General features: G+C 44.2%; 1 protein-coding gene across 5 annotated transcripts in view; it reads left to right on the top strand.

Annotated features, from left to right (window-relative positions):
- HIVEP1 (HIVEP zinc finger 1) overlaps nt 1–16,438 on the top strand; it is a 130,151-nt gene extending 113,713 nt beyond the window's left edge. For all 5 annotated transcript variants that reach the window (XM_065912200.1, XM_065912202.1, XM_065912198.1 and 2 more), the window contains 2 exons: nt 12,072–12,565; nt 14,754–16,438. In XM_065912200.1, the coding sequence (XP_065768272.1) occupies nt 12,072–12,565; nt 14,754–15,857 (1,598 nt within the window). In that variant the 3' untranslated portion in view covers nt 15,858–16,438. The remainder of the gene's footprint in view (nt 1–12,071; nt 12,566–14,753) is intronic.
- Nucleotides 16,439–21,195: the final 4,757 nt, after the last annotated feature.

Genomic DNA, 21,195 nt, shown 5'->3' with positions numbered 1-21,195 from the left:
GTTCCTGCCTTCATGTTTCCGCGTATGTCTAAAGCCTCGCCCTTATCTATTCCATAAGGATGTTGTAAGGAAGAGTGGTGTATGTTATGAAGTGTTTCATTTCAGGATCAATTTTATTTTCCAAGGAAAAATATAAATTATCAGCCACATGTTAGTAGTAGAAGTGGTGGCTGACTTAAAACAGGAGGGAGAATAGCATTTTTAGCTCTCCCAGTTTTAATCTAATTGAAATGTACAGCTGCTGGTGGGAAGCTCAGGTCCAGAAGCTGCTCAGGGCAGAGTGGTCTCAACTGCTGGCTTCTCTTCCCGCCTGCTTCCTCGCCTCCGGCAGGAGTGTCCCAGCTCCCCCATTGCGCCGGGAAACACCCCCTTCCTCAGGAGCAGGCTCATGGCAGCCGTTCCTTCTGAGACTTCAGCCGCCACCACCATCACCAGATTCCTGCCTTGTTTTCCGCAAAACAAGTGATGAAATTGCCTTGTGTAATGTAGGATCTTTCCACATATTAGCTTGCTGTCTCTTTCCCTTTAACCATGAACAGTCTTACTAAGCACTTTTGTGGTGTCCTGATAACCGTTTCTCGTCCTTTTAATCTGACTCTGGTATTAAGCCCAGTGCACTTCTAAAAACTACACTAGGATTTCCATCTGCTGCATGCCTACATAAACATTCAGGAAAATGCCAGGGTTTGGCCAGCAGTTACCAGTTTCTTACCTGTGTCCCTAAAGGTAGTGATTGCAGGGGCTCTTCCGATGCCTTCCATTTGGCCCTCGGAGATGCATTTATCCAGGGACGTTACTGATCGACTGGATGAAAAGTACAAGTTTGAAATTACTGAGTAAACTATCAGTGGAATCTCCTTTGTCACCTAGGTGTTCCTAAACAAGTGGAAATTTCTCAATTTTGCAGCTAGATTACAGATGCACCAGATAGCACAGTGATTGAAGACAAGTAGCCAGGTTCAGGAGCAGCTGGTGCCTAACACATCATCTTGATCAGTACGAAGGTTTGTGAGGTTAACTCTTCTCCACTGCTGTTGCTAAGTCGCTTCAGTCGTGTCCGACTCTGTGCGACCCCATAGACGGCAGCCCAGCAGGCTCCGCCATCCCTGGGATTCTCCAGGCAAGAACACTGGAGTGGGTTGCCATTTCCTCCTCCAGTGCATGAAAGTGAAAAGTGAAAGTGAAGTCGCTCAGTCATGTCTGACTCTTAGCGACCCCAGGGACTGCAGCCCACCAGGCTCCTCTGTCCATGGGATTTTCCAGGCAAGAGTACTGGAGTGGGGTGCCATTGCCTTCTCCGTAACTCTTCTCTAGATGCTGAATAAAATTCTTAACTAGTTTTGATAGCTGCCTACATATTTCACATGGACAGCAGGGAAGTGCTGTCAGAAGTGGAGTCCTAGAGCACTTTAGGAAGGACTGTTAGATTCAGCACACTTGATGAAAGTCACGTAAGCCTTAACAGCCAGTGCTAACAGGAGATGCGAGAACTTGCTGCAGATATTTAAGCCTTGATTAATCTCAGACATCTGGGAAATGGGCATAAACTTTTTAAAGGGAAAAACCCACAAGGATGTTATTTGGGAGAACCTAATTCTAAATGCCAGAGTTTGCTGAATAGCAACCAGAAACCTAAGGATTCTGCTTTTAGGTTTATTGGAAAAATTGGGTGAGGGGCAGGGGGCGCTTGGTCATTTAATTGATCTTTTCTGTAGCGCACATCATCATCAAGAAATACCACCTCTGAGCTTTCACTTATTCAACAAAGTTAAAGGCGCTCTGAAGGCCATTGCTGCAGAGTGTCCCACTGTAATATTTATTTGTAAAATCATAACCGTTTGGTAATGTCTTGGTCAGCTTCTGGTTTTCTGGGGAGAGTCCAAGCCTTTTTATTCCATGTTCATATCTAATTATTCATTTATATTTGCCTTGTTTATTTTCATCAGAGAGTTACTCTAGATTTATTTCTACTTATCTACAGTATTTCTTCTCCTGGTATCATCTCCAACCTTTTTCTTTTTTTTTGGCATGTCTTAAACCTGTTTTCTCCTCTACCAACTCTACCCCAAATGTCATACACCAGCATACTGTGCATGTGTCCTGGTTGATGGAACTCTTACTAAAGGTCACCGTGGAGGTGCTGTGATGAAGGACCAAATACCCCTGAGCTGTTGACTCTTTACTCCCTTTAGCAACATCGGCTGTATGGCTCCCCATTTTATCCTTCAGCAATTGAATTCTTGTTCTCACTTTTCAAATGGAGTGAATTTAGAGATGTCGGGAAGCATTTATTCTGAATTAAGCAGAGGGGACTATAATCTTATCTAAGGGAGCCATTAAAATTTGGACATCTGCCATCTTAAGTCTCCATTTAGTTTAAAATTGGCACCTCAAGCTGTAATTATAGTAGGTGCTTATGAAAAGTCTCACTTCCCCCCCGCCAGCTGCACGCCTCCCTGTAATCTTGCCATGCAAAATTATGTAGTCTCAGGAATTTTGTTCCTGTGTTCTTGGGATCTTAGTAAATACTTCTTTTGTATTCACCTTTTGTGTCAAAAAATCGCGCTGCTGGCTATTTGCTTTTTATGCCCTGATCCAAAGAATGTTTTCGTCAACACACTGCTGGGCTTCAATGCTAGGAATGTTAATATGTGCCCTTCACTGCCAGACTGGGAGAACCATTCAGTGGCAAAGTGCAACTGGAAACACTATTCTTGTTGGTGATGAAGTTCTTAGGATGGTGTGCGTAAGATGCGGTTAGATCACAGGACTTAAAACCTGTATCACATTTACCCTTAAAATTAATTTAGTGAAGAACTAAATGAAGTTCTTTCAAAACGAAATCGACCTATAGGATGTGTTTTTGTCACTGGGATGTTTGCAGAAGATATTTTTGCTCTTTTTAAGAAAAATTTCCACACACAATATGAAACCCTGATAGGACTTAGAGTCTATAGTTAAAATAAAGAAGTGTTCATGTCAGTAATGAGCAACACAGATAGGACTGCCTTTTGGTTTACTTCCTAAAGTTGACAAACACTGAACTCTGGCCCATTATATAGTTAAGATGAAAGCATAACAAAACCCCATTATTTTTTTTTAACAAAAACCCATTATTGCAGTAGTCGCATGCTTTAGAAAACTTTTCCCCCAAGTTGCCCTTGTTTGGATTTCAGAGAAAATATGAGGGAAAAAAAGAGAGAGAGAGGGAGAAATTGCAACAACAGAACATTGATGGAGGAAGTGCCACTGACCTCCCAGGGGAGCCAGTCTGAGGGAGGCCCCCTGCCTCAGCCAGCAGGGGTCGCTGTTGGGCAGCGATGAGAGGGCAAGCCTGCAACTCATCTGAATGAATGAAATGGGATTTGGAAATACATCCATCTTCAGGGAAGTGGTTTGATGAGTTAATTTTGAAAAACACTATGGCTGCACTGCTTACCTTCTTTTTCCCTCGTAAATTTAAATTTACAGAAAACAATTCACATTACAATTATGTAGAATGGTACTGAGTACTGGAAATGTTTCTTTATAATGAGAGTGTGTCCAGGAGGAGGGAAATTAAATAGGACTTTTAGAAGCTATTTATCTATGAATTTATTATGTAAATATGGGTTCCTTACTTCTCTTCTTGGGTCCCTGGGAGTTGCAGAGGGGTGGCCTACAGCTCTTACCCCACTGGAATAACAGTCTACATTCCCTGTAGCTCAGATGATAAAAAGTCTGCCTGCAATACAGGCAGGTCTGACGATCCCCTGGAGAAGGGAATGGCTACCCACTCCAGTTTTCTTGCCTGCAGATTTCCATGGACAGAGGAGCCTGGCAGGCCACAGTCCATGGGGTCGCAAAGAGCCAGACCTGACTGAGGAACTAACATTAGTACTACATTGTATGTACCAAGTAAGGAAGAGTCGTCAGCGTGTATCTTATTGGAATAATGATGTGGCCCTTAAGTCAAAAAGGAGAAAAACCCTGGTTCTGAATTCTGGCTTCCCGCTGTGTTTAAGTCGCTTGACTTCTTTGTGTAAGATGAGTTAGGTGTCAGGTCTGCCACAGCTGGCTGTCAGGTTTAAACATCACAGTCCAGTCAAACATTGGCAAGCTGCTTCTGTAAAAGACCTGATGATAAATATTTTAGGCTTTGTGGGCCACACAGCCTCTGGCATGACGACTACACTCAGTGAGGATGGCCCAAAAGTTGCCAGAGACAGTCTGTCAACACTGGGCCTGGCTGTGCTCCCATAAAACTATGTGGAAGAACAGGGGGAGCCACGTGGGGCCTGGCAGCCCCTGGTAGGTACTGAGTCGTGTGCCGTCGTCGTTGCTGAGGTCAGCAGCAAGCCTGTAGCAAGATGAACAGTGTCAGAAAGTCAGGCATGGCAGCTTCCGGGGTAGGTAGCACGTCTGTGTCCTTGGCCCTGCTGACTTGTGGTCGTGGGCAGGTCACTTTTCCTTTCCGGGTCTTCCATCCGCACAGCTTCGGAGTAGATAGTGATAGTCTTCTCTGGGGGTTAAGGAGACAACACAGTAATAAGAAACAGCTTTTTTTTTTTTTTTTTTTTTAAGCACAGATGCAGAGGGCAGAGGTCTGGGCTTTGTTTTGGCGCTCTGGCTATTTAAAAGGATGCCTTTGTTTCAGGCTTCTTTAAGGCATCCGTTGTATCTTCTTTCTGCCACTCTGGAATACCCACCCTGTCTAACAAGTATGGAATGACCCGAAACTCATTTTCAAGTTTCCAAACTTTGACAGTGGTCTTTCCCCTTCAGAAGCATCACAACCCAGTGCACACAGGGAGATAAACACTGTTCAGTCCTTATCTTGGGACAGAAAACCACAGGAAGGAATCCCAGCTCTTCTGAAGTTTTCTGTGAGCTGCAGGCACGTGGCTGTGTCCAGGGAGAAGGCCAGGTCTAGAGACACCAGCATCTTCCCACCCCTAATACTGCGAACCTTGATCCTGAAGTGTGTCATGGAGCAAAGACAGATTAAAATAGAGCTAAGTAGTTTTACCTCCTTCCGCATTAAAAAGCATATGGTTTTCCTTTTTTTTTTTAAAGCATATGGTTTTCTTTATATACTTTCATGTAAATTGCATACACTGAAATTTATTTTCTATGTGTACAATTAAAAATTTTAAAGATTTATAATATAACTAATTCTTAAACTTCCATACTCACTGTAAAATACAGTGTATTTGTTGTGATATTTCAAAGGTTATCAGTTTACTTTCTCCTTCGGGCTTGTATTTTACACCTTCTACTCTTCATAATAAAATAATTACTTGAAGCTTTCAATGTCTATACCTGTAAACATTCAACTCCCTCATGTGTATTTAGAAGTGAGGTTGCTGACTATAATTCATTGATGACCTTTCAGATCATTCTGTGATCGGGTTTTTATAATATGACATTGGAACGTGGGGTGTTTAGCACAGACTCAGGAGCTGGACCGACCTGGGTTTGAATCTTGGTTCTGACACTTCTGAGCTGTGGACTCCACCTTGTAAAATAATTCATTGCTTTTTCAATTTCTTTAAATCATTGTCTGAGGAAAAAAAAACCAGGTCCTTAATTAGTTTTTGTTTATCTGCAATCAGATAGCAGTGCTCTGTGTAGAGTCAGCCCGGCTTCTCCCCGAGTCTCGTTGGCCAGAACCAGAGCTGAGCTGTTCGGGCGTCGTGCGCACAGCTGAACGAGAACTGCGAGTGGGTGCAAGGTTTAAGAGTAGTGTGTGTGTGTGTGTGCGTGTGTGTGTGTGTGTGTGTGTGTGTGTGTGTGTGTGTGTGTGTGTGTGTGGCGGACAGGGGCGTTAGGGTGTATTTTGGAGAAATTTCCTGAGCTTTTAAATTAAACAAGAGACATGTTGCAATTTATCTCAGGTAACAGTTTCCTATGAAACAATAGGAGGAGAGAAAAAAATGACTTGTCCGAAAGAGAGATCTGAATGAGCATCATAAGGACAACAGGGAGATGGGGGTTGTGTAGGCTTTCCTGAATGAGACAGAATCTTGGTGTCCGTAGAGTAAAATGAAGATTCTGGAGCACTGGCAAATAGGTTGATGTCTTTTTTTTAAGATTATTTTGGTCTCATAGAAAAGTTGACAAGCTAGTAGAGCGTATGCGCTTTGCCCGGCCTCCCCTATCTGAGCATCTCAGGTGACCACACGACACTCGTCAACACTGAGAACTGAGAACGCAGCCCCAGCTCAGGACTGCCGGCTGGGAGCAGGGCTTGCTGGCTTTCCCTCTGAGGGCCTTTCCCGTCCCGGCTGTCCTTCAGGAACCCACGTGGCATCCAGCTGTCGTGGCCCCCCAGCCTTCCCTGCCTCTCGTGACCTCGACACTGATAAACAGTCGTCAGTTACTTCGTAGAATTTTCTCAACCTGAGGTTTGCTGATACGTGCTCGTGGCTGGATTGAGGTTACGCATCCTTGGGGAGGCGCCGTAGGGTGACTGTGACTTTCCTGGGGCATCATATCAGTACCTTATGTCACTATGTTTCACGGGTCACGTGAGCCTCCATTCCTTGGCCAAGGTGATGTCTGCCAGGACTCGCTACTGTAAACTCAACTCTTGTTCCCTTTATACGTGTTAAATATGTGTGGAGATACTTTAGAACCAGGTAGATATTCTGTTTACGCATTGATGGACCTTGCCTGTGGTATTACTGTGGTGTTCTAATTTATTCATCAGAGTTTTTTTGCACGAAAAAGTTACCATTTCTCCATTTGTTCATCATTATTGACTTCCATATGGACTTAAGGCTGTCTACCTAATTCTTTGGGCGACAAGCCCAGTACTGTTATTTATTGTGTAGCTCAAGTCCTCAGTGGCCATTGAGAGCTCTTTGAGGTCTGTTCCTGTGCCCTTCCAATACACTGCTTCTTTTTTTTAATTTTGATACCTCAAGACGTTCCAGCCCTGGAGTTGACCATTTCTCCAGGGACCCCTGGTTCTTTTTATTGGAGAATGATATTTAGGAACCAAGATCTAGCCACTAGGTGATGCATTACCGGCTGCTAACCTGTCACTGCTTCTAATCCCTCTTTTTGGATGGAGCTGGGAAATATCTGTATGTATACTAAATCATTCACACTCATCTGTATTTATTTCTGTGTACACGCATAAACACACACACACACACACGAGAACATGAATCCACACTGATAATTCTAGTTCCCGTCCAGCCCCACAGAGTTTATTCTATTTAGCCTGTTCCATTTCCTTTTTTTCTTTCTCCTACAGTGAGAAACCTGGTTCTCATCTACAGTATGTTCACCTACCTGTTCCACTCTAGTATACCGATAAACCAGTTCCAGAGATGCTGACCCACCTGTGAAAACAGATTCATAATCACGGCGTAGTGTCTGTGCAACTCTGTTTGTCTTTAGCCATATTAGCTCCCTCGTAGCTCAGCCGGATAAGAATCCGCCTGCAATGCAGATCTCACTTCGATTCCTGAGACGGGAAGATCCACCAGAGGAGGGGTAGGCTGCCCACTCCAGCATTCTTGGGCTTCCCTGGTAGCTCAGATGATAAAGAATCTGCCTGCAATGTGGGAGACCTGGGTTCGATCCCAGGGTTGGGAAGATCCCCTGAAGAAGAGAATGGCAACCCACTCCAGCATTCTGGCCTGAAGAATTCCATGGACAGAGGAGCCTAGCAGGCTACAGTCCATGGGGTCACAAAGAGATGGCCACGGCTGAGTGACTTTCGCTTTCACTTTTTCATTATTATCTGGTCAGACCCTCTTCTGCCAAGGTCGCCTGGGTCACAGTTGTGGGGTTTATTTGTGCTCAGGTCAACAGTCTCAGCTTGCATTTCATCTTGAATTTTTCCCACAACCTTGTTAATTATGCTTTTATTTACATACCATAAAATTCACTATATGGTGTACAGTTCTGTGGTTATTGACAAAGGTGTAGGATTGTTTATGTTGTTCAGGTGCTAAGCACAACTCTTTTCGACCCATGGACTGCAGCACACCAGACTTGCCTGTCCTTCACTGTCTCCCAGAGCTTGCTCAAACCCGCGTCCATTGACTCGGTGATGCCAGCCAACCATCTCATCCTCTGTCATCCCCTTCTCCTCCTACCTTCAATCTTTCCCAGCATCAGGGTCTTTTCCAAGTGAGTCAACTGTTTGCATCAGGTGGCCAGAGTATTGGAGCTTCGCCTTCAGCATCAGTCCTTCCAATGAGTGTTCAGGGTTGATCTCCTTTAGGATTGTATATCCAATCCCACCATGATGGAATGGTGTACAATGTACAATAGTCCTATCACCCTAAAAGTCCCCTGTGCCACTTACGTATAGATAACTGCTCCTCCCCGCCCCCCCCCCCCCAAGAGCCCTAGCAACTACTGATCTCTTTTCCTCCCTATATTTCTGTTTTCCAGAGCCTCATATGAAAGGAATAAGAATAAGTAGCTTTTGGGGTCTGGCTTCTTTCACTTAGCATAATACACATGAGATTTATCCATGCTTCTGTGGGAATCAATTCCTTTCTGTTGCTGAGTAGTATTGTGTCGTCTTAATGTGCCATAGCTTTTTATCCAGTGACTACTTGAATGATACCTGAGTTTCTTCCAGTATTTGGCAGTCTATATAAATAAAGTTGCTATAAACATTCATATACAGGTTTTTATGTGAATGAAGTTTCCATTTCTGCAGGATTTGATAGTAGAAGTAGAATTGCTGGGTCATTAGCTTGGTGTATATTTAGCTTTGGCAGAAACTATCAAACGGTTTTTCAAAGTGTCTAGATCATTTTTTCTAACAGGTGTATAGTGATATTTCATTGTGGTTTTAATTTGCATTTCCCTAATGATTGATGACGTTGAGCATTCTTCTATGTGCTATTTGCTTTCCAGTTGTCTTTGATGAAGTGTCTTCAGAGATTTTGCCCATTTTTTAAAGTGGGTTGTTTGCTTTCTTATTGTTGAATTTGGGTAGTTTTTCATATGTTCTGCAATATAATCCCTTTGTCAGAAATGTGATTTTCAGATGTTTTCTTCCAGTTTGTGGCTTATCTTATTCTCTTTTACAGTGTCTATCTCAGAGCAGTTTTCTTAATATTAATGAAACCTAGTTTATCAATTTTTTTAAATTAATTGTGCTTTTAGTGTAATTTGTGAGTTTTTTTTTTTTAAGGAAGTTTGTATTTTGTTTTCATCTTCGAAAATTACTTTCAGTGGGCATAGAATTGTTTTGTTTACCTATGATTATTACTGTGTGTTTCATTGGTAGCATTTCATTTTTTTTTTTTTAATAGTTCCTTCTCACAGCTGAAATTCCCACTTGGTATTATATGTTGCTCACCATTCTCATCAGAGCTTTTAACATACTATATTGATCAATTATTTTAAATTCTCTGAAAGCGCTAACCTCTGTATCATATCTGACTGGTTCTGATTGCTTTTCCTGTTCTGAGTATTTTTTCCTGGCCTTTTTGTATGCCTTGTAATTTTTGCTGAGAGCTAGACATCTTACATGAGACAGTGGAGACCAATGTAAATAGCGTTTATGCCTGGCAAGTCCTTTCACGTGAGAGTTACAGCCTTGCTATTTCCGGTCAGGAGCTGGACTGGGTTGGAGAGCTCTGTTGCTGTTGAGAGTACCATCAGAGCGCGAAAGGCTTCAGATTCCTGAAGAGGCGTCTCTTGTTTGGGGTGCGGGTTGGATTGCAAGAGAAAGGCTTGTTCCATTTCCGCTTTAGGTCTTCCCTTTGGCTGTGCATCGGAGCGGGCGCTGAACACCTTCTGTTCTTCTCCTGCTCTTCCTGCGCTGTTTTGCTGTTAGCTCTCACTGGAGGCTCATTAGCCTGGCATCAGGGGGTGGGGAGGATGGGTGGCACTCTGTTCCGGCCCTGCCCCAGCCTTCTGCGGGCACCCTGTCCTCAGGTCCCTGGGCTCTGGCCCTTCTGTGCTCCTACCCCAGCTCGGCTGCTGTGGCGGACTCAGCTGGCAGCCCTGTCCCTCGGTAAGGAGTAGACTTGTGTTTGCTCTTACTCACTCCGTGTCCTCACCGCGGTAAATTCTCACCAGTGTCCCAGCGGCAGCGATGCTGCAGCGCTCCTCTTCATAGGACGGAGTGATTGTTCCCTACGGAGAGAAGGCAGGGGGTGCAGGGGGGCTCCCTGCCCCTCCTAAATCCTGCTGCTCTCTCCTGGATCCCGACCACCACGGATGCTTAGTCCGCTTTTCTGTGATCATCATCTACAGCCTGAAAGCAGATGTGGCCTCAGAGGGCCCACCAGCCCCTGCCGCCCGCACTCGGCCCCGAGCGGTCTGCCCACCGTTCGGCTGACCTCTGGGCCGTGTCCTGCTGCACCTGCCCCCGACGACTCAAGCTCGTCTCCCGTCTCTTACACGGACACTCCCGGGCGCTTGGGCTGTCTGATGGGACTTCAGCCCTACAGTGGATTTGCGGAGAGCTGTAAATTTAAAGTTAGGCCTGTCCTTTTTGTTTGTTTGTTTTTAAGAGAAAGAAAGAAAAGAGTAATAGCTTTTGAGCAAGCCTCACCGTCGTCGGTCTTTGCGGCAGGACTGGCCTCTGATGACGGCGGTTCCCCTCTCCAGTTGCCTGTTCCCTCTCGGCGGTCCTTCCGTTTCTTCTACTTTGTTTTCTACTTTCTCTTATAAAAGAATTTTTTTTCTCTTATTAAAATCTCTAAAGATGTATCTGATTTGGCATTCAGGTGGCAAATTCAAAACATGTGAGGGATGACGGTCTAATTTTAGAATTTCAAACATCAGACAAGGTATCATAGAGCGAGGAGACAGAGCACCTACCCAGACTGCGCCTGTCCCACGTCCAGCGCGGGCACCTGGTGGAATTCGATAGCTTGGTGTATGTATTATTTTATAACAAAATAGTAGAACCCATAAAGCAAAAGGTACGAGATCGCATATTAGGAGCCTACATGTATGTTTTGTGTTTGAATGTTTTAAGCACAAAAGTGACATGTGCTGGAGATTTTTTTAAAAGTTCTAATCTGTTCTATCTCCTAGAAATAATCATACATAAATGTGTTGGTGTTGATACTTCAAGATTTTTCTCTAAGAACGTACCTTTGTAATACAGAAAGAATAATAAAGTAAATTAATACACAGACCATTTGGGAAACCCAGGAAAGACACCTGTTAGTTATTTATCTGTTCACATTTTTTCTCTTGCAAAAGTACACGTAAATGCAGACTGCATTGCAGCAAAGCTGAATGTGGTATAGCTCATCGACAGTGAGTGGGGTGGAGATTTTACACTGCTCTTTCGTTTAACTGTTTAAATTCTTTCTAAGGGAAAGCGCCTCTGATTTTGCAAGTCTTGAATAGACAAGGTTTTAAATCCAGTCTCACATGCACTTATGAGAATTTTAAAACTATTTCCTGGACTATCTTGACTAGTCCTTGTTAAACATAGCCTCACGTGACATCATATGGCTGATATTAATGACTTTTAGCTAATATTCCATTTCCTATGAGAACTGGATTGAGTCATCACAGAAAAAAAAAAAAAATACAAAATACTACTACTCAGAGAACAGCAGAAACATGCCTAAAATGCTATTCAAATGTCATGGAAAATTTTTCTGTTTGCAAATATGAAATGCCACCAGTATTTTGGTTTCCTTTTCGTTTGTTCAACAAAAGGGAGGTACAAACAGGTAGAGAAAAAGAGCTCAGAGAATGAGTCGCAGTGAACTCTGCGTTCACTTTCTCTGTATAGTTCAGGCTTGCTTTGGAGGTGTCAGATTTGAGGCTTCGGTTTCTGGTCTGCACTACGTGTCACCCTCTGCCCGTCTGCTCTGGCGAGGTTTGTCCACCTTCCGCGTCCTCCAGGAAGCCCTCCTGGCCACTCCCCTCTGCCGGCGCATCCCTCCGATCCCCGCCGTCCTGACTGCCTTCCTCCCCGTGTCATCCTCCCCAACTAAACTGGGGGCTCTGTGTGGGCAGCGCCCTGGCCTTGAATATTCCTCGCAGTATTGCCAAGCTTATTTTTTAAAAAAAGTAGACGATGCCGTTCGTTCAACTTGCATAAGCATCTATAACGTCCCCTCTCGGTTGTTTTTTCTCAGACGAGAAACAGAGGTTCAGTTTCGAGCGGTCTGGATACGACCCCGAGGAATCCGACGGTGCCGAGGACGACGAGAACGAGAACGAGGAGGAGGACGAGGACAGCCAGGCCGAGTCGGTGCTGTCGGCCGCGCCCTCGGCCGCCGCCAGCCCGCAGCACCTGCCGGCCAGGGCCGGCCCTCGGGACCCCGCGGGCGCGGACGAGGACGCCGGCGCCCCCGAGGGCTTTCCCGGGGGGCCCGCGGACCCGATGGACGTGCTGCCGAGGGCGCTGCCCACCAAGATGACGGTGCTGAGCGCGCTGCAGTCGGACCGCGGCGGGAGCCCGGGGTCCCCCGGGAGCGCTGGGCCGCGGGCAGCGGGCGACGTGGAGGTGGCCGCCCGCCCACCCGAGGGGGCGCCCAGGTCCCCGTGTCACCAGATGTCGGTGGACTACCCCGACCCCGAGGAGATGCTGAGCGGCTCTGCAGCGGGAAAGGCTGTGGCTTTAACGCAGGTAGTGGATCCGTAGCAGTTTTCCTTTATTTCCCCTTTATTTTTACTAGTTGGAAGCTAATTACTTTACAATATTGTAGTGATTTTTGCCATACATTGACATGAATCAGCCATGGATTTACATGTATTCCCCATCCCGATCCCCCCTCCCACCTCCCTCCCCATCCCATCCCTCTGGGTCATCCCAGTGCACCAGCCCGAGCACTTGTCTCATGCATCCAACCTGGACTGGTGATCTGCCTCACCCTTGATAATATACATGTTTTGATGCTGTTCTCTCTAAACATCCCACCCTTGCCTTCTCCCACAGAGTCCAAAAGTCCGTTCTGTACATCTGTGTCTCCTTTTCTGTTTTGCATATAGGGTTATCATTACCATCTTTCTAAACTCCATATATATGCATTAGTATACTGTATTGGTCTTTATCTTTCTGACTTACTTCACTCTGTATAATGGGCTCCAGTTTCATCCATCTCATTAGAACTGATTCAAATGAATTCTTTTTAATGGCTGAGTAATATTCCATGGTGTATATGTACCACAGCTTCCTTATTAATTCGTCTGCTGATGGACATCTAGGTTGCTTCCAATATACCGTGTTCATGGATTGGAAGAAGCAGTTTTCCTTTTGACTTCAGGAGTTAATGTACTGAAATTGCTCATTTTGTAGCTACATCAGTTTTTTTTTTTTTTTAAACCTTATTTCCTTTTGTTTGATTTAAGGCTAAAGAACATTTATGCCCTTTGGATTTGTGTTATGTATCTTAGTCAAAGTTCATCTATTGTATTACAAATCTATAAAAGAACCAAGTAGGTCTTTGCAGTATGCTCATTTACTATACTATTTGGTATTTTTATGAATATCTTGGAATAAAAAATATTTGTGTGCCAATGGAGAATATGAGTCTCGGGACCTCCATTTTCCATGGCTTCCTCTGAGATGATCTTCCACTGGCTTTGATATGATGGATTTGTACTAATTATCCAAACAGTTTGTATGTTATCCCTATTGACAAGGCAGCTACCAGTTTGACACCCCCACCCCACCCCCACCCAAAAGAAAAAAAAAAGGTATTAAGAAGTTCACTTTGCTTGAATCATCAAATTGCTGTCACCACTTAAGAAAGCTTCCTGCCCAAGAACTAGCTCAGAACCAGACTCAGGCCTCAGGAAAGTCACCCTCCATGTGAGCAGTGAATGACTTCCTGCTTTTACATACCCTGGCAGGCTCCTGAGAAATCTGTTTTCTCTCATGGACAGTTCTCTTACCTCTGGGATGAGCTGAGGATCACCATAGGATTTATTTCTAAATGCGGCAGATTTTGGTTTGCTGGGTAACACTAGAGAAAACTCAGAAGACTATGAAAGCTTAAATTACTAGAGCTTAACCTGCGTTAATATTATTTAATTAAATTACATTCATATTTAAGTAGTATTAATATTTAAATTAGTGTAAACATTAATGGAGTTCTATAATTGGCTATATCAAGAAAAAGTGAATATTTAGATGATAATCCTGGGTGAGAAGATTGGCAGGACTTACCCCTTCTACTGACATTTCGTTCCTTTCCTATGTCACCTGTGCTCTAAGCTTCTGTCCCTAAATCTCTCACACATCTGCCGGTGTCTGGAGATCCGATTTTCAGTAGACATTTCACACACTTAGAATAAATGAAGGAACAAATGAAAACTGCAGACCTCTTTGTTAATGGAAGCTCCTTATTTCATAAGTGAGTAGTCCTCCAGTTAATTTCCATCCCCCCGAGTCGATACTGATGGCCAACCAAGATCGCAGAATTTCTCAGTAATTCCTAATCTCTACAGTAGGGTGGAGCTGGAGGTGCCATCAATAATAACAGCAGTGGAAGAAGAAGATAATTACGGCCGCCTCTCAGGGTTAATGCTGGTATAAATGAGATGATATCCAGGAAATCTGTTTGAAAATTAAGTACTATACAGAATCTGTGGCGGTTATTTATTCTAGAAAATAAAGAACTTAAGGGTGTAATAGGAATTTTGCTTTTTAAATCAACATACCAACATTTAGCAAGCTTCTTTTTATGAAATCGTTGTTGTATCCACTTTTACCTCAGGACAGAAGAGCTAAAACTTTTTTACAGGAGCTAAACTTTTGCTCGGTGACTGATAGGAAGCTGAGCCATCAGGAGATGCTTCGTCTTGTCTTTCAGGGCCCACCGAGCCTGAGCCTTCTTGCTCCCCCGGCGTCTGGGCGCAGCCCTCAGCCGGGAGGGGCTCCTGCGTCCACCTCGCCTCGGCCCGGCCCCCAGGAGCAGAAGCCGCCAGCCGCCCTGCCTCCGCCCGCAGGCCTGCCTTCTCCGCAGACGCACCTGTTCAGCCACCTGCCTCTGCATTCCCAGCAGCAGTCGAGGACCCCCTATAACATGGTTCCGGTCGGGGGCATCCAGGTGGTCCCGGCCGGCCTCACCTACTCCACCTTCGTCCCCATCCAGGCCGGGCCGGTGCAGCTCACCATCCCGGCTGTCAACGTCATCCACAGACCGCTGGGCACCCCCGGGGACCTGAGCGCGGATGTGCCAGGCGCCGCCAGCCCCGCGGGCGTGGCCGAGCTGGGCAGCGTGGTGCCCTGTATCCCCATCGGCCAGATCCGCGTGCCGACGCTGCAGCCCCTGCCGGCCCTGAGCATGGAGACCGTCAACATCGTGGGCCTGGCCAGCGCCAACCTCGGCCCGCAGGTGCGCCCGCCCAGCCTGGCCCTCAACGCCGTGGGGCTGCAGGTGGTGGCCGCCAACCCCGTCTCCCAGAGCAGCCCCGCGCCCCCCACGCCCATCCCGGGCCTCCAGATCCTGAACATCGCCCTGCCCACGCTCATCCCCTCCGTGAGCCAGGTCCCCGTGGACGCCCAGGGCGCCCCCGAGATGCCCGCTCCCCCAAACAGGTCTCCTCGAGAGGCGCCGCTCCCGCAGCCTTCTGCCGGAGCGCATCCTGGCGGCGGGACCCCATCCCCGCAGGGCTCACCCGGAGTCCAGCGGGAAAGTGCACAGAAGGGTCTAGATCCGTCTGCTCCGGCCAGAGACCAGGCCAGGCGGGACAGCTGCAGTCCTAGGGACGCGGGGAAGGGGGCCCCAGCGAAGCCCCGGCACGACGGCCCTGGCGCGCCCTGCAAACCAGCCTCGGCGCCCCCGCCCCCGCCGGGCCGGCCGCGGCTCCCCCTGGACCCGGAGGGACCTCGGCCCCAGGCCCGGAGGCCGGTCACCCAGTTCAGCGACGTGAGCAGCGACGAGGATGAGGACAGGCTCGTGATCGCCACCTAGGGGCTGAATACAGGGGCGTTGGTTTGGTTTGGGGGTTTTTAGTTGTTTTTTGGGTTTTTTTTTTTTTTATATATAAACACTTACAGGTTTCTTTGAAAACCCTCCTTTCCTTAAAGCACATTTTTCTGACATAAACTCATGACTAATCTTTGTGCAATCATGAACTTTTGACCAATAATTGTTGTTTTGTGTCAGCTCCAGCCATTTTTGTACATGTTGTATAGACAATTGTGCCTTTTAGGAGTTTTATGTTTAGAAACTGTACAGATTGTTGAATATCTATATACATAAAGTATATATTATATATGTACATGAAAGCCAGGTAGTTATTTGTGTTTAGCAAGGAAAAACCTGTCAAATAAATCCAATGATTAAATTATATGTTGCACTGTTAAATATTAAATTTTTATGGCTGTGGGGCAGAGTTTCTGTGTATAAATTAGTATGTAAACTCCATATTTATTGTATTCATATTAGTCTTTGAAAATGGGTCTGTCCTCCTTGTGTAAGACAGTAACTTTACACTTCAGACAGATTTTCTGTGTTATGAAATGTTTCAGTAAAATTGTTTACTGACTTTACCATTGCTTTGGTTGTGATTTCTTTATGTCATGTAGTGACCAGCAAACTACATTCAGAAAAGAGCCTAAGGTTAACATTCCTTCCACACTCACCCCCACCCCCTGTATTTTTGAGAAATCAGGGCTTTATAGTTACTGCCGTGGGAAGTAGCCAAGAGACCAATCTTCCCAACTTAATGAGGAATAATTTTGTAGCTATTTAGAGAAGATTCAGTACTTAAGAACACTACATGTTAAGTATGCTTAGCATAAGGACAGAAACGGGCAACGTTCTTTAAGGTGGGTATGACAGCTTCTGAGAAACGTATTATGTTACAAATCAGTCGTGAAGTCGTGAGTGCTTGGCTTGGGCAAAGCCCATGAGCCCCCGAGGCCTCAGCCCAGTTCTGTGTGTGAACCCAGCCCTTCTGTGTCCCCTGGGCCCTACTCCTTACAGCCAGAGCCAAACCACGGGAGGTCTGGGCTTCACAGAAGAACCAAATTCAGACTTGAAACTACTTAGGTTGAGGCTTTAGAAATGAGTGCTTCCTGTCCTGAGAGGCTTGACTTATTTAGAAAGATGGGGAGGGCTCCCACAATTGCACCTGCGATGATGTGCATTCTTACCCGAGCGCTACAGATGCTGCTTTTGTGAAACAATGTCTTAATGTTGGAATTTTCATGTTTCTAAAAGCCTACTTGGTGAAGATCTCGGAGACATGAAGTTGGTAGGACAATAGTGCATGAAGGAAATAGTCTGAGGAGTGAAAAGAGCCTGTCATCTGGGCCTGCGAGCCCCTATCTAAACTATGACCTCTAGAATATGCCTCTGTCCAGTAGGCTCTGATAGATCAGTGATGCTTTTTGATGCATGCTTCAATGTACGTTTATTCTTGCACACAGATTAAATAACAGATATCTCAACAACAATAGAACTATGTTTTATATCCCAAGATGTATTTGACAAGAGTTCTAGAAACTCAAAGGAATTGTATTGGTCTAACAAAATGGTTGTTGAAAATGAGGGCCACTGTCTGTCAGATTTCTCAAAATAAGTTTTAACTTTGTGTCACACCTCTTATTTCGTTGCCTAAAATTTTAAAGCAGTGTAGTAAACATTCTTGGTTCCTAGTCACATTTTAAGTACGATGATGAAGCTAAATTCAAAAGCAATGCTAAGAATTTTGGAACTGAGGTGGATTTGTTTGTTTTTATAGTTTATATAAATAGAATTTTCTTAATTTGAAGAATTCCTATATTTCAGTTCAGTCACTCAGTCATGTCTGACTCTTTGCGACCCCATGGACTGCAGCACACTAGGTCTCCCTGTCCATCGCCAACTCCCAGAGTTTATGCAAACTCAGATCCATTGAGTAGGTGACGCCATCCAACCATCTTGTCCTCTGTCGTCCCCTTCCCTTCCCACCTTCAACTTTCCCAGTATCAGGGTCTTTTGAAAAGAGTCAGTCTTCGCATCAGGTGGCCAAAGTATTGGGAGTTTCAGCTTCAACACAAGTCCTTCCAATGAACACCCAGGACTGACTTCCTTTAGGATGGACTGGTTGGATCTCCTTGCAGTCCAAGGGACTCTGAAGAGTCTTCTCCAACACCACAGTTCAAAAGCATCAATTCTTCAGCGCTCAGCTTTCTTTATAGTCCAACTCTCACATCCATACATGACCACTGGAAAAACCATAGCCTTGACGAGATGAACCTTTGTTGGCAAAGTAATGTCTCTACTTTTTAATATGCTGTCTAGGTTGGTCATAACTTCTCTTCCAAGGAGTAAGCATCTTTTAATTTCATGGCTACAGTCACCACCTGCAGTGATTTTGGAGCCCCCCAAAATAAAGTCAACCACTGTTTCCACTGTTTCCCCATCTATTTGCCATGAAATGATGGGACCAGATGAAATTATCTTCGTTTTCTGAATGTTGAGCTTCAGGCCAACTTTTTCACTTGCCTCTTTCACTTTCATCAAGAGGCTCTTTAGTTCCTCTTCACTTTCTGCCATAAGGGTGGTGTCATCTGCATTTCTGAGGTTATTGATATTTCTCCCAGCAATCTTGATTCCAGCTTGTGCTTCTTCCAGCCCAATGTTTCTCATGATGTACTCTGCATATAAGTTAAATAAGCAGGGTGACAATATACACCCTTGATGTACTCCTTTCCCTATTTGGAACCAGCCTGTTGTTCCATGTCCAGTTCTAATGGTTGCTTCCTGACCCCCATACAGATTTACCAAGAGGCAGGTCAGGTGATCTGGTATTCCCATCTCTCAGAATTTTCCACAGTTTGTTGTGGTCCACATAGTCAAAAGCTTTGGCATAGTCAATAAAGCAGAAGTAGATATTTTTCTGGAACTCTCTTGCTTTTTCGATGATCCAGTGGATGTTGGCAATCTGATCTCTGGTTCCTCTGCCTTTTCTAAATCCAGCTTGAACATCTGGTGGTTCACGATTCATGTACTGCTGAAGCCTGGCTTGGAGAATTTTGAGCACTCCTTTACTAGCGTGTGAGATGAGTGCAATTGTGCGGTAGTTTGAGCATTCTTTGGCATTGCCTTCTTTGGGATTGGAATGAAAACTGACCTTTTCCAGTCCTGTGGCCACTGCTGAGTTTTCCAAATTTGCTGGCATATTGAGTACTCAAGTAAAGCTAGTGGAGGTGATGGAATTCCAGTCGAGCTCTTTCAAATCCTAAAAGATGATGCTGTGAAAGTGCTGCACTCAATTCCCACCTTTAACCAAATACTAAATGTTGTGGTATGCTTGGGTGTTCCCTTGAAAATTTCATAATGCCATAACTTATCTTAGGCTTATTTTGTACTCTTGACTTTTTAAGATTCATTACATTGTTCACATACCTTTAATATTACTGACTATAATGCTTTCATGTAGCTTTCAAATATCTTGCTAGCATTTGAAATATGTAGCTAAATCAGAAACATTATCAAAGTTTCTGTCATTATATTTTGAAATAGTCCCACAACTAAAATATAAGGGAGTAATTTTGAACTGTTTCCTCCAAAGTCGTCTTGTCCTGAGAAGCAAGTTATTCTCAGGTTATCAGTGACTTGCAAATAATGATTTGAATAAATTACTTACAAGTAATCCAGAGAACTGGGAAACTATTTTTGTATGCTTCATGAAAGATCCAGGTTAGTAAAGAAATAGAATGCAAGGATATAACAAATTTCTTTAAATTATTAGCAAAACAGGTGAAAAACATAATGTGAAACAACTTTAGCATCTTGTATGAATCCACTGACACCATCAGAAGTGTCGGAAATAGCAAAAGCATCAAAATTCATTTGCCTAGTTTTCAAAGATTGGTCCATCTCTTTTATGAATATCTGTTATGAGTTAACAGAAATCAGGTGCCTTAAAGTAGCCCCTTATTCCCCAAACTTTAGGCTACAAGAGTAATTATTTCAGAATGAGACGATCAACTGATAACATTTAATATAAAGATTTTGTTTCTCATTTTTCTCAAAATGTAGTCATGATTTTCCTTTCACAGAAATGGTATAAATAACACTTTTCTTATTAATCTCTGACCTGAATTTTAAATGGTGGGGATTAACAAGGATTAGGGGTTATTATTTTCATTGGAAGACTGTAGAGAAGGGTAATATTTCTTTCATGATGCATGCTCAGGGCAAAATATGTACTCTTCTTAACTTCTCTGTTTTTTAATATTACATTTTAGGATGAAGTTTGAGATCAACTAGAGATCAAGCAACACCAGAAAGGTGATTTTCATTAATTTTGTTTCAAAACCATCTATTAATTCAAAACATGGAATATTAAATGACCCTAAAGCAAGAATCTTTTCCCAAACTGACTCCCCATGACTTTGGAGAATTATATATTTAATATTCAGTAAAGGTTACTGTGTGTGTCTGTATATGCATACATGTATATCAGTTCAGTTCAGTCCAAATAAATGAGGATCAGCCTCCAAGGAGATTGGACTAACTGGAGAAGTGACATGAACAGATGCTTTGGCACTTGTGTTGAAAAACTTTATCTTAAAATGTAGCCATTTATACAAAAAGTCTGTTTGTACCATCTGCACTCCCCCTCCCCAAAGCATCATTTTGGAGATATTAGAAATACAGTATTCAGACCCAGGTAAAAGATATCCACACTCTAAACGCTCATGAACAAGGCATCATGGGAGTATCCTTCCTCACTGGGATTTCTGGACTCCAATCTTGAACAAGATAGAGTCAAATGAGCCTATTTCCAGACCACCAGGATCTGGAGGCAGAGCAACCCAGATGGTTCAACATCACAGCCAAGAAGTCACGTTGAGAGAGTCCCAGCAGCAGAAATATAAAGAATAATTGCAATAAATAATAATAATAAAGTTGTCTTTTAATTCAGTAAAGGAGAGAGTTTCCCTAATAGTCCGACTATTAAGGAAATCCTGTGTCTCCGTTAATCTTTGTGTAAAACCAAGATTTTTTGTGTAAAACAAAATTTTGTGTTTTGTGTAAAACAGTCAGGGCTCACAAACTAAAACTCATGTGCATAAAAATCAGGCAGAAACATTAGGAACATATTTATCTTGAAGAGAGACTGCAAAATTAAAAATTCTAGTATTATTCACGCCAGTATTTGAAGGTAGATCAGCCGAGGAGGAAATATGTAACTCCACTTTATTCTGAAGCAAGTTCTGAGAGAGCATGACTTGCAAGGGCTCGGATGCTGGGTACCAGATCTGCTCTGGCAAAGCAGAGGGGCAGTTGAGAAGAGCCCACGACTCTGATC

This window comes from Muntiacus reevesi, chromosome 20, assembly GCF_963930625.1.
Source record: "Muntiacus reevesi chromosome 20, mMunRee1.1, whole genome shotgun sequence".
Lineage (NCBI taxonomy): Eukaryota > Metazoa > Chordata > Mammalia > Artiodactyla > Cervidae > Muntiacus > Muntiacus reevesi.
Note: the sequence above shows the minus strand (reverse complement) of the source record. Positions and strands in the feature narration are given on the sequence as shown.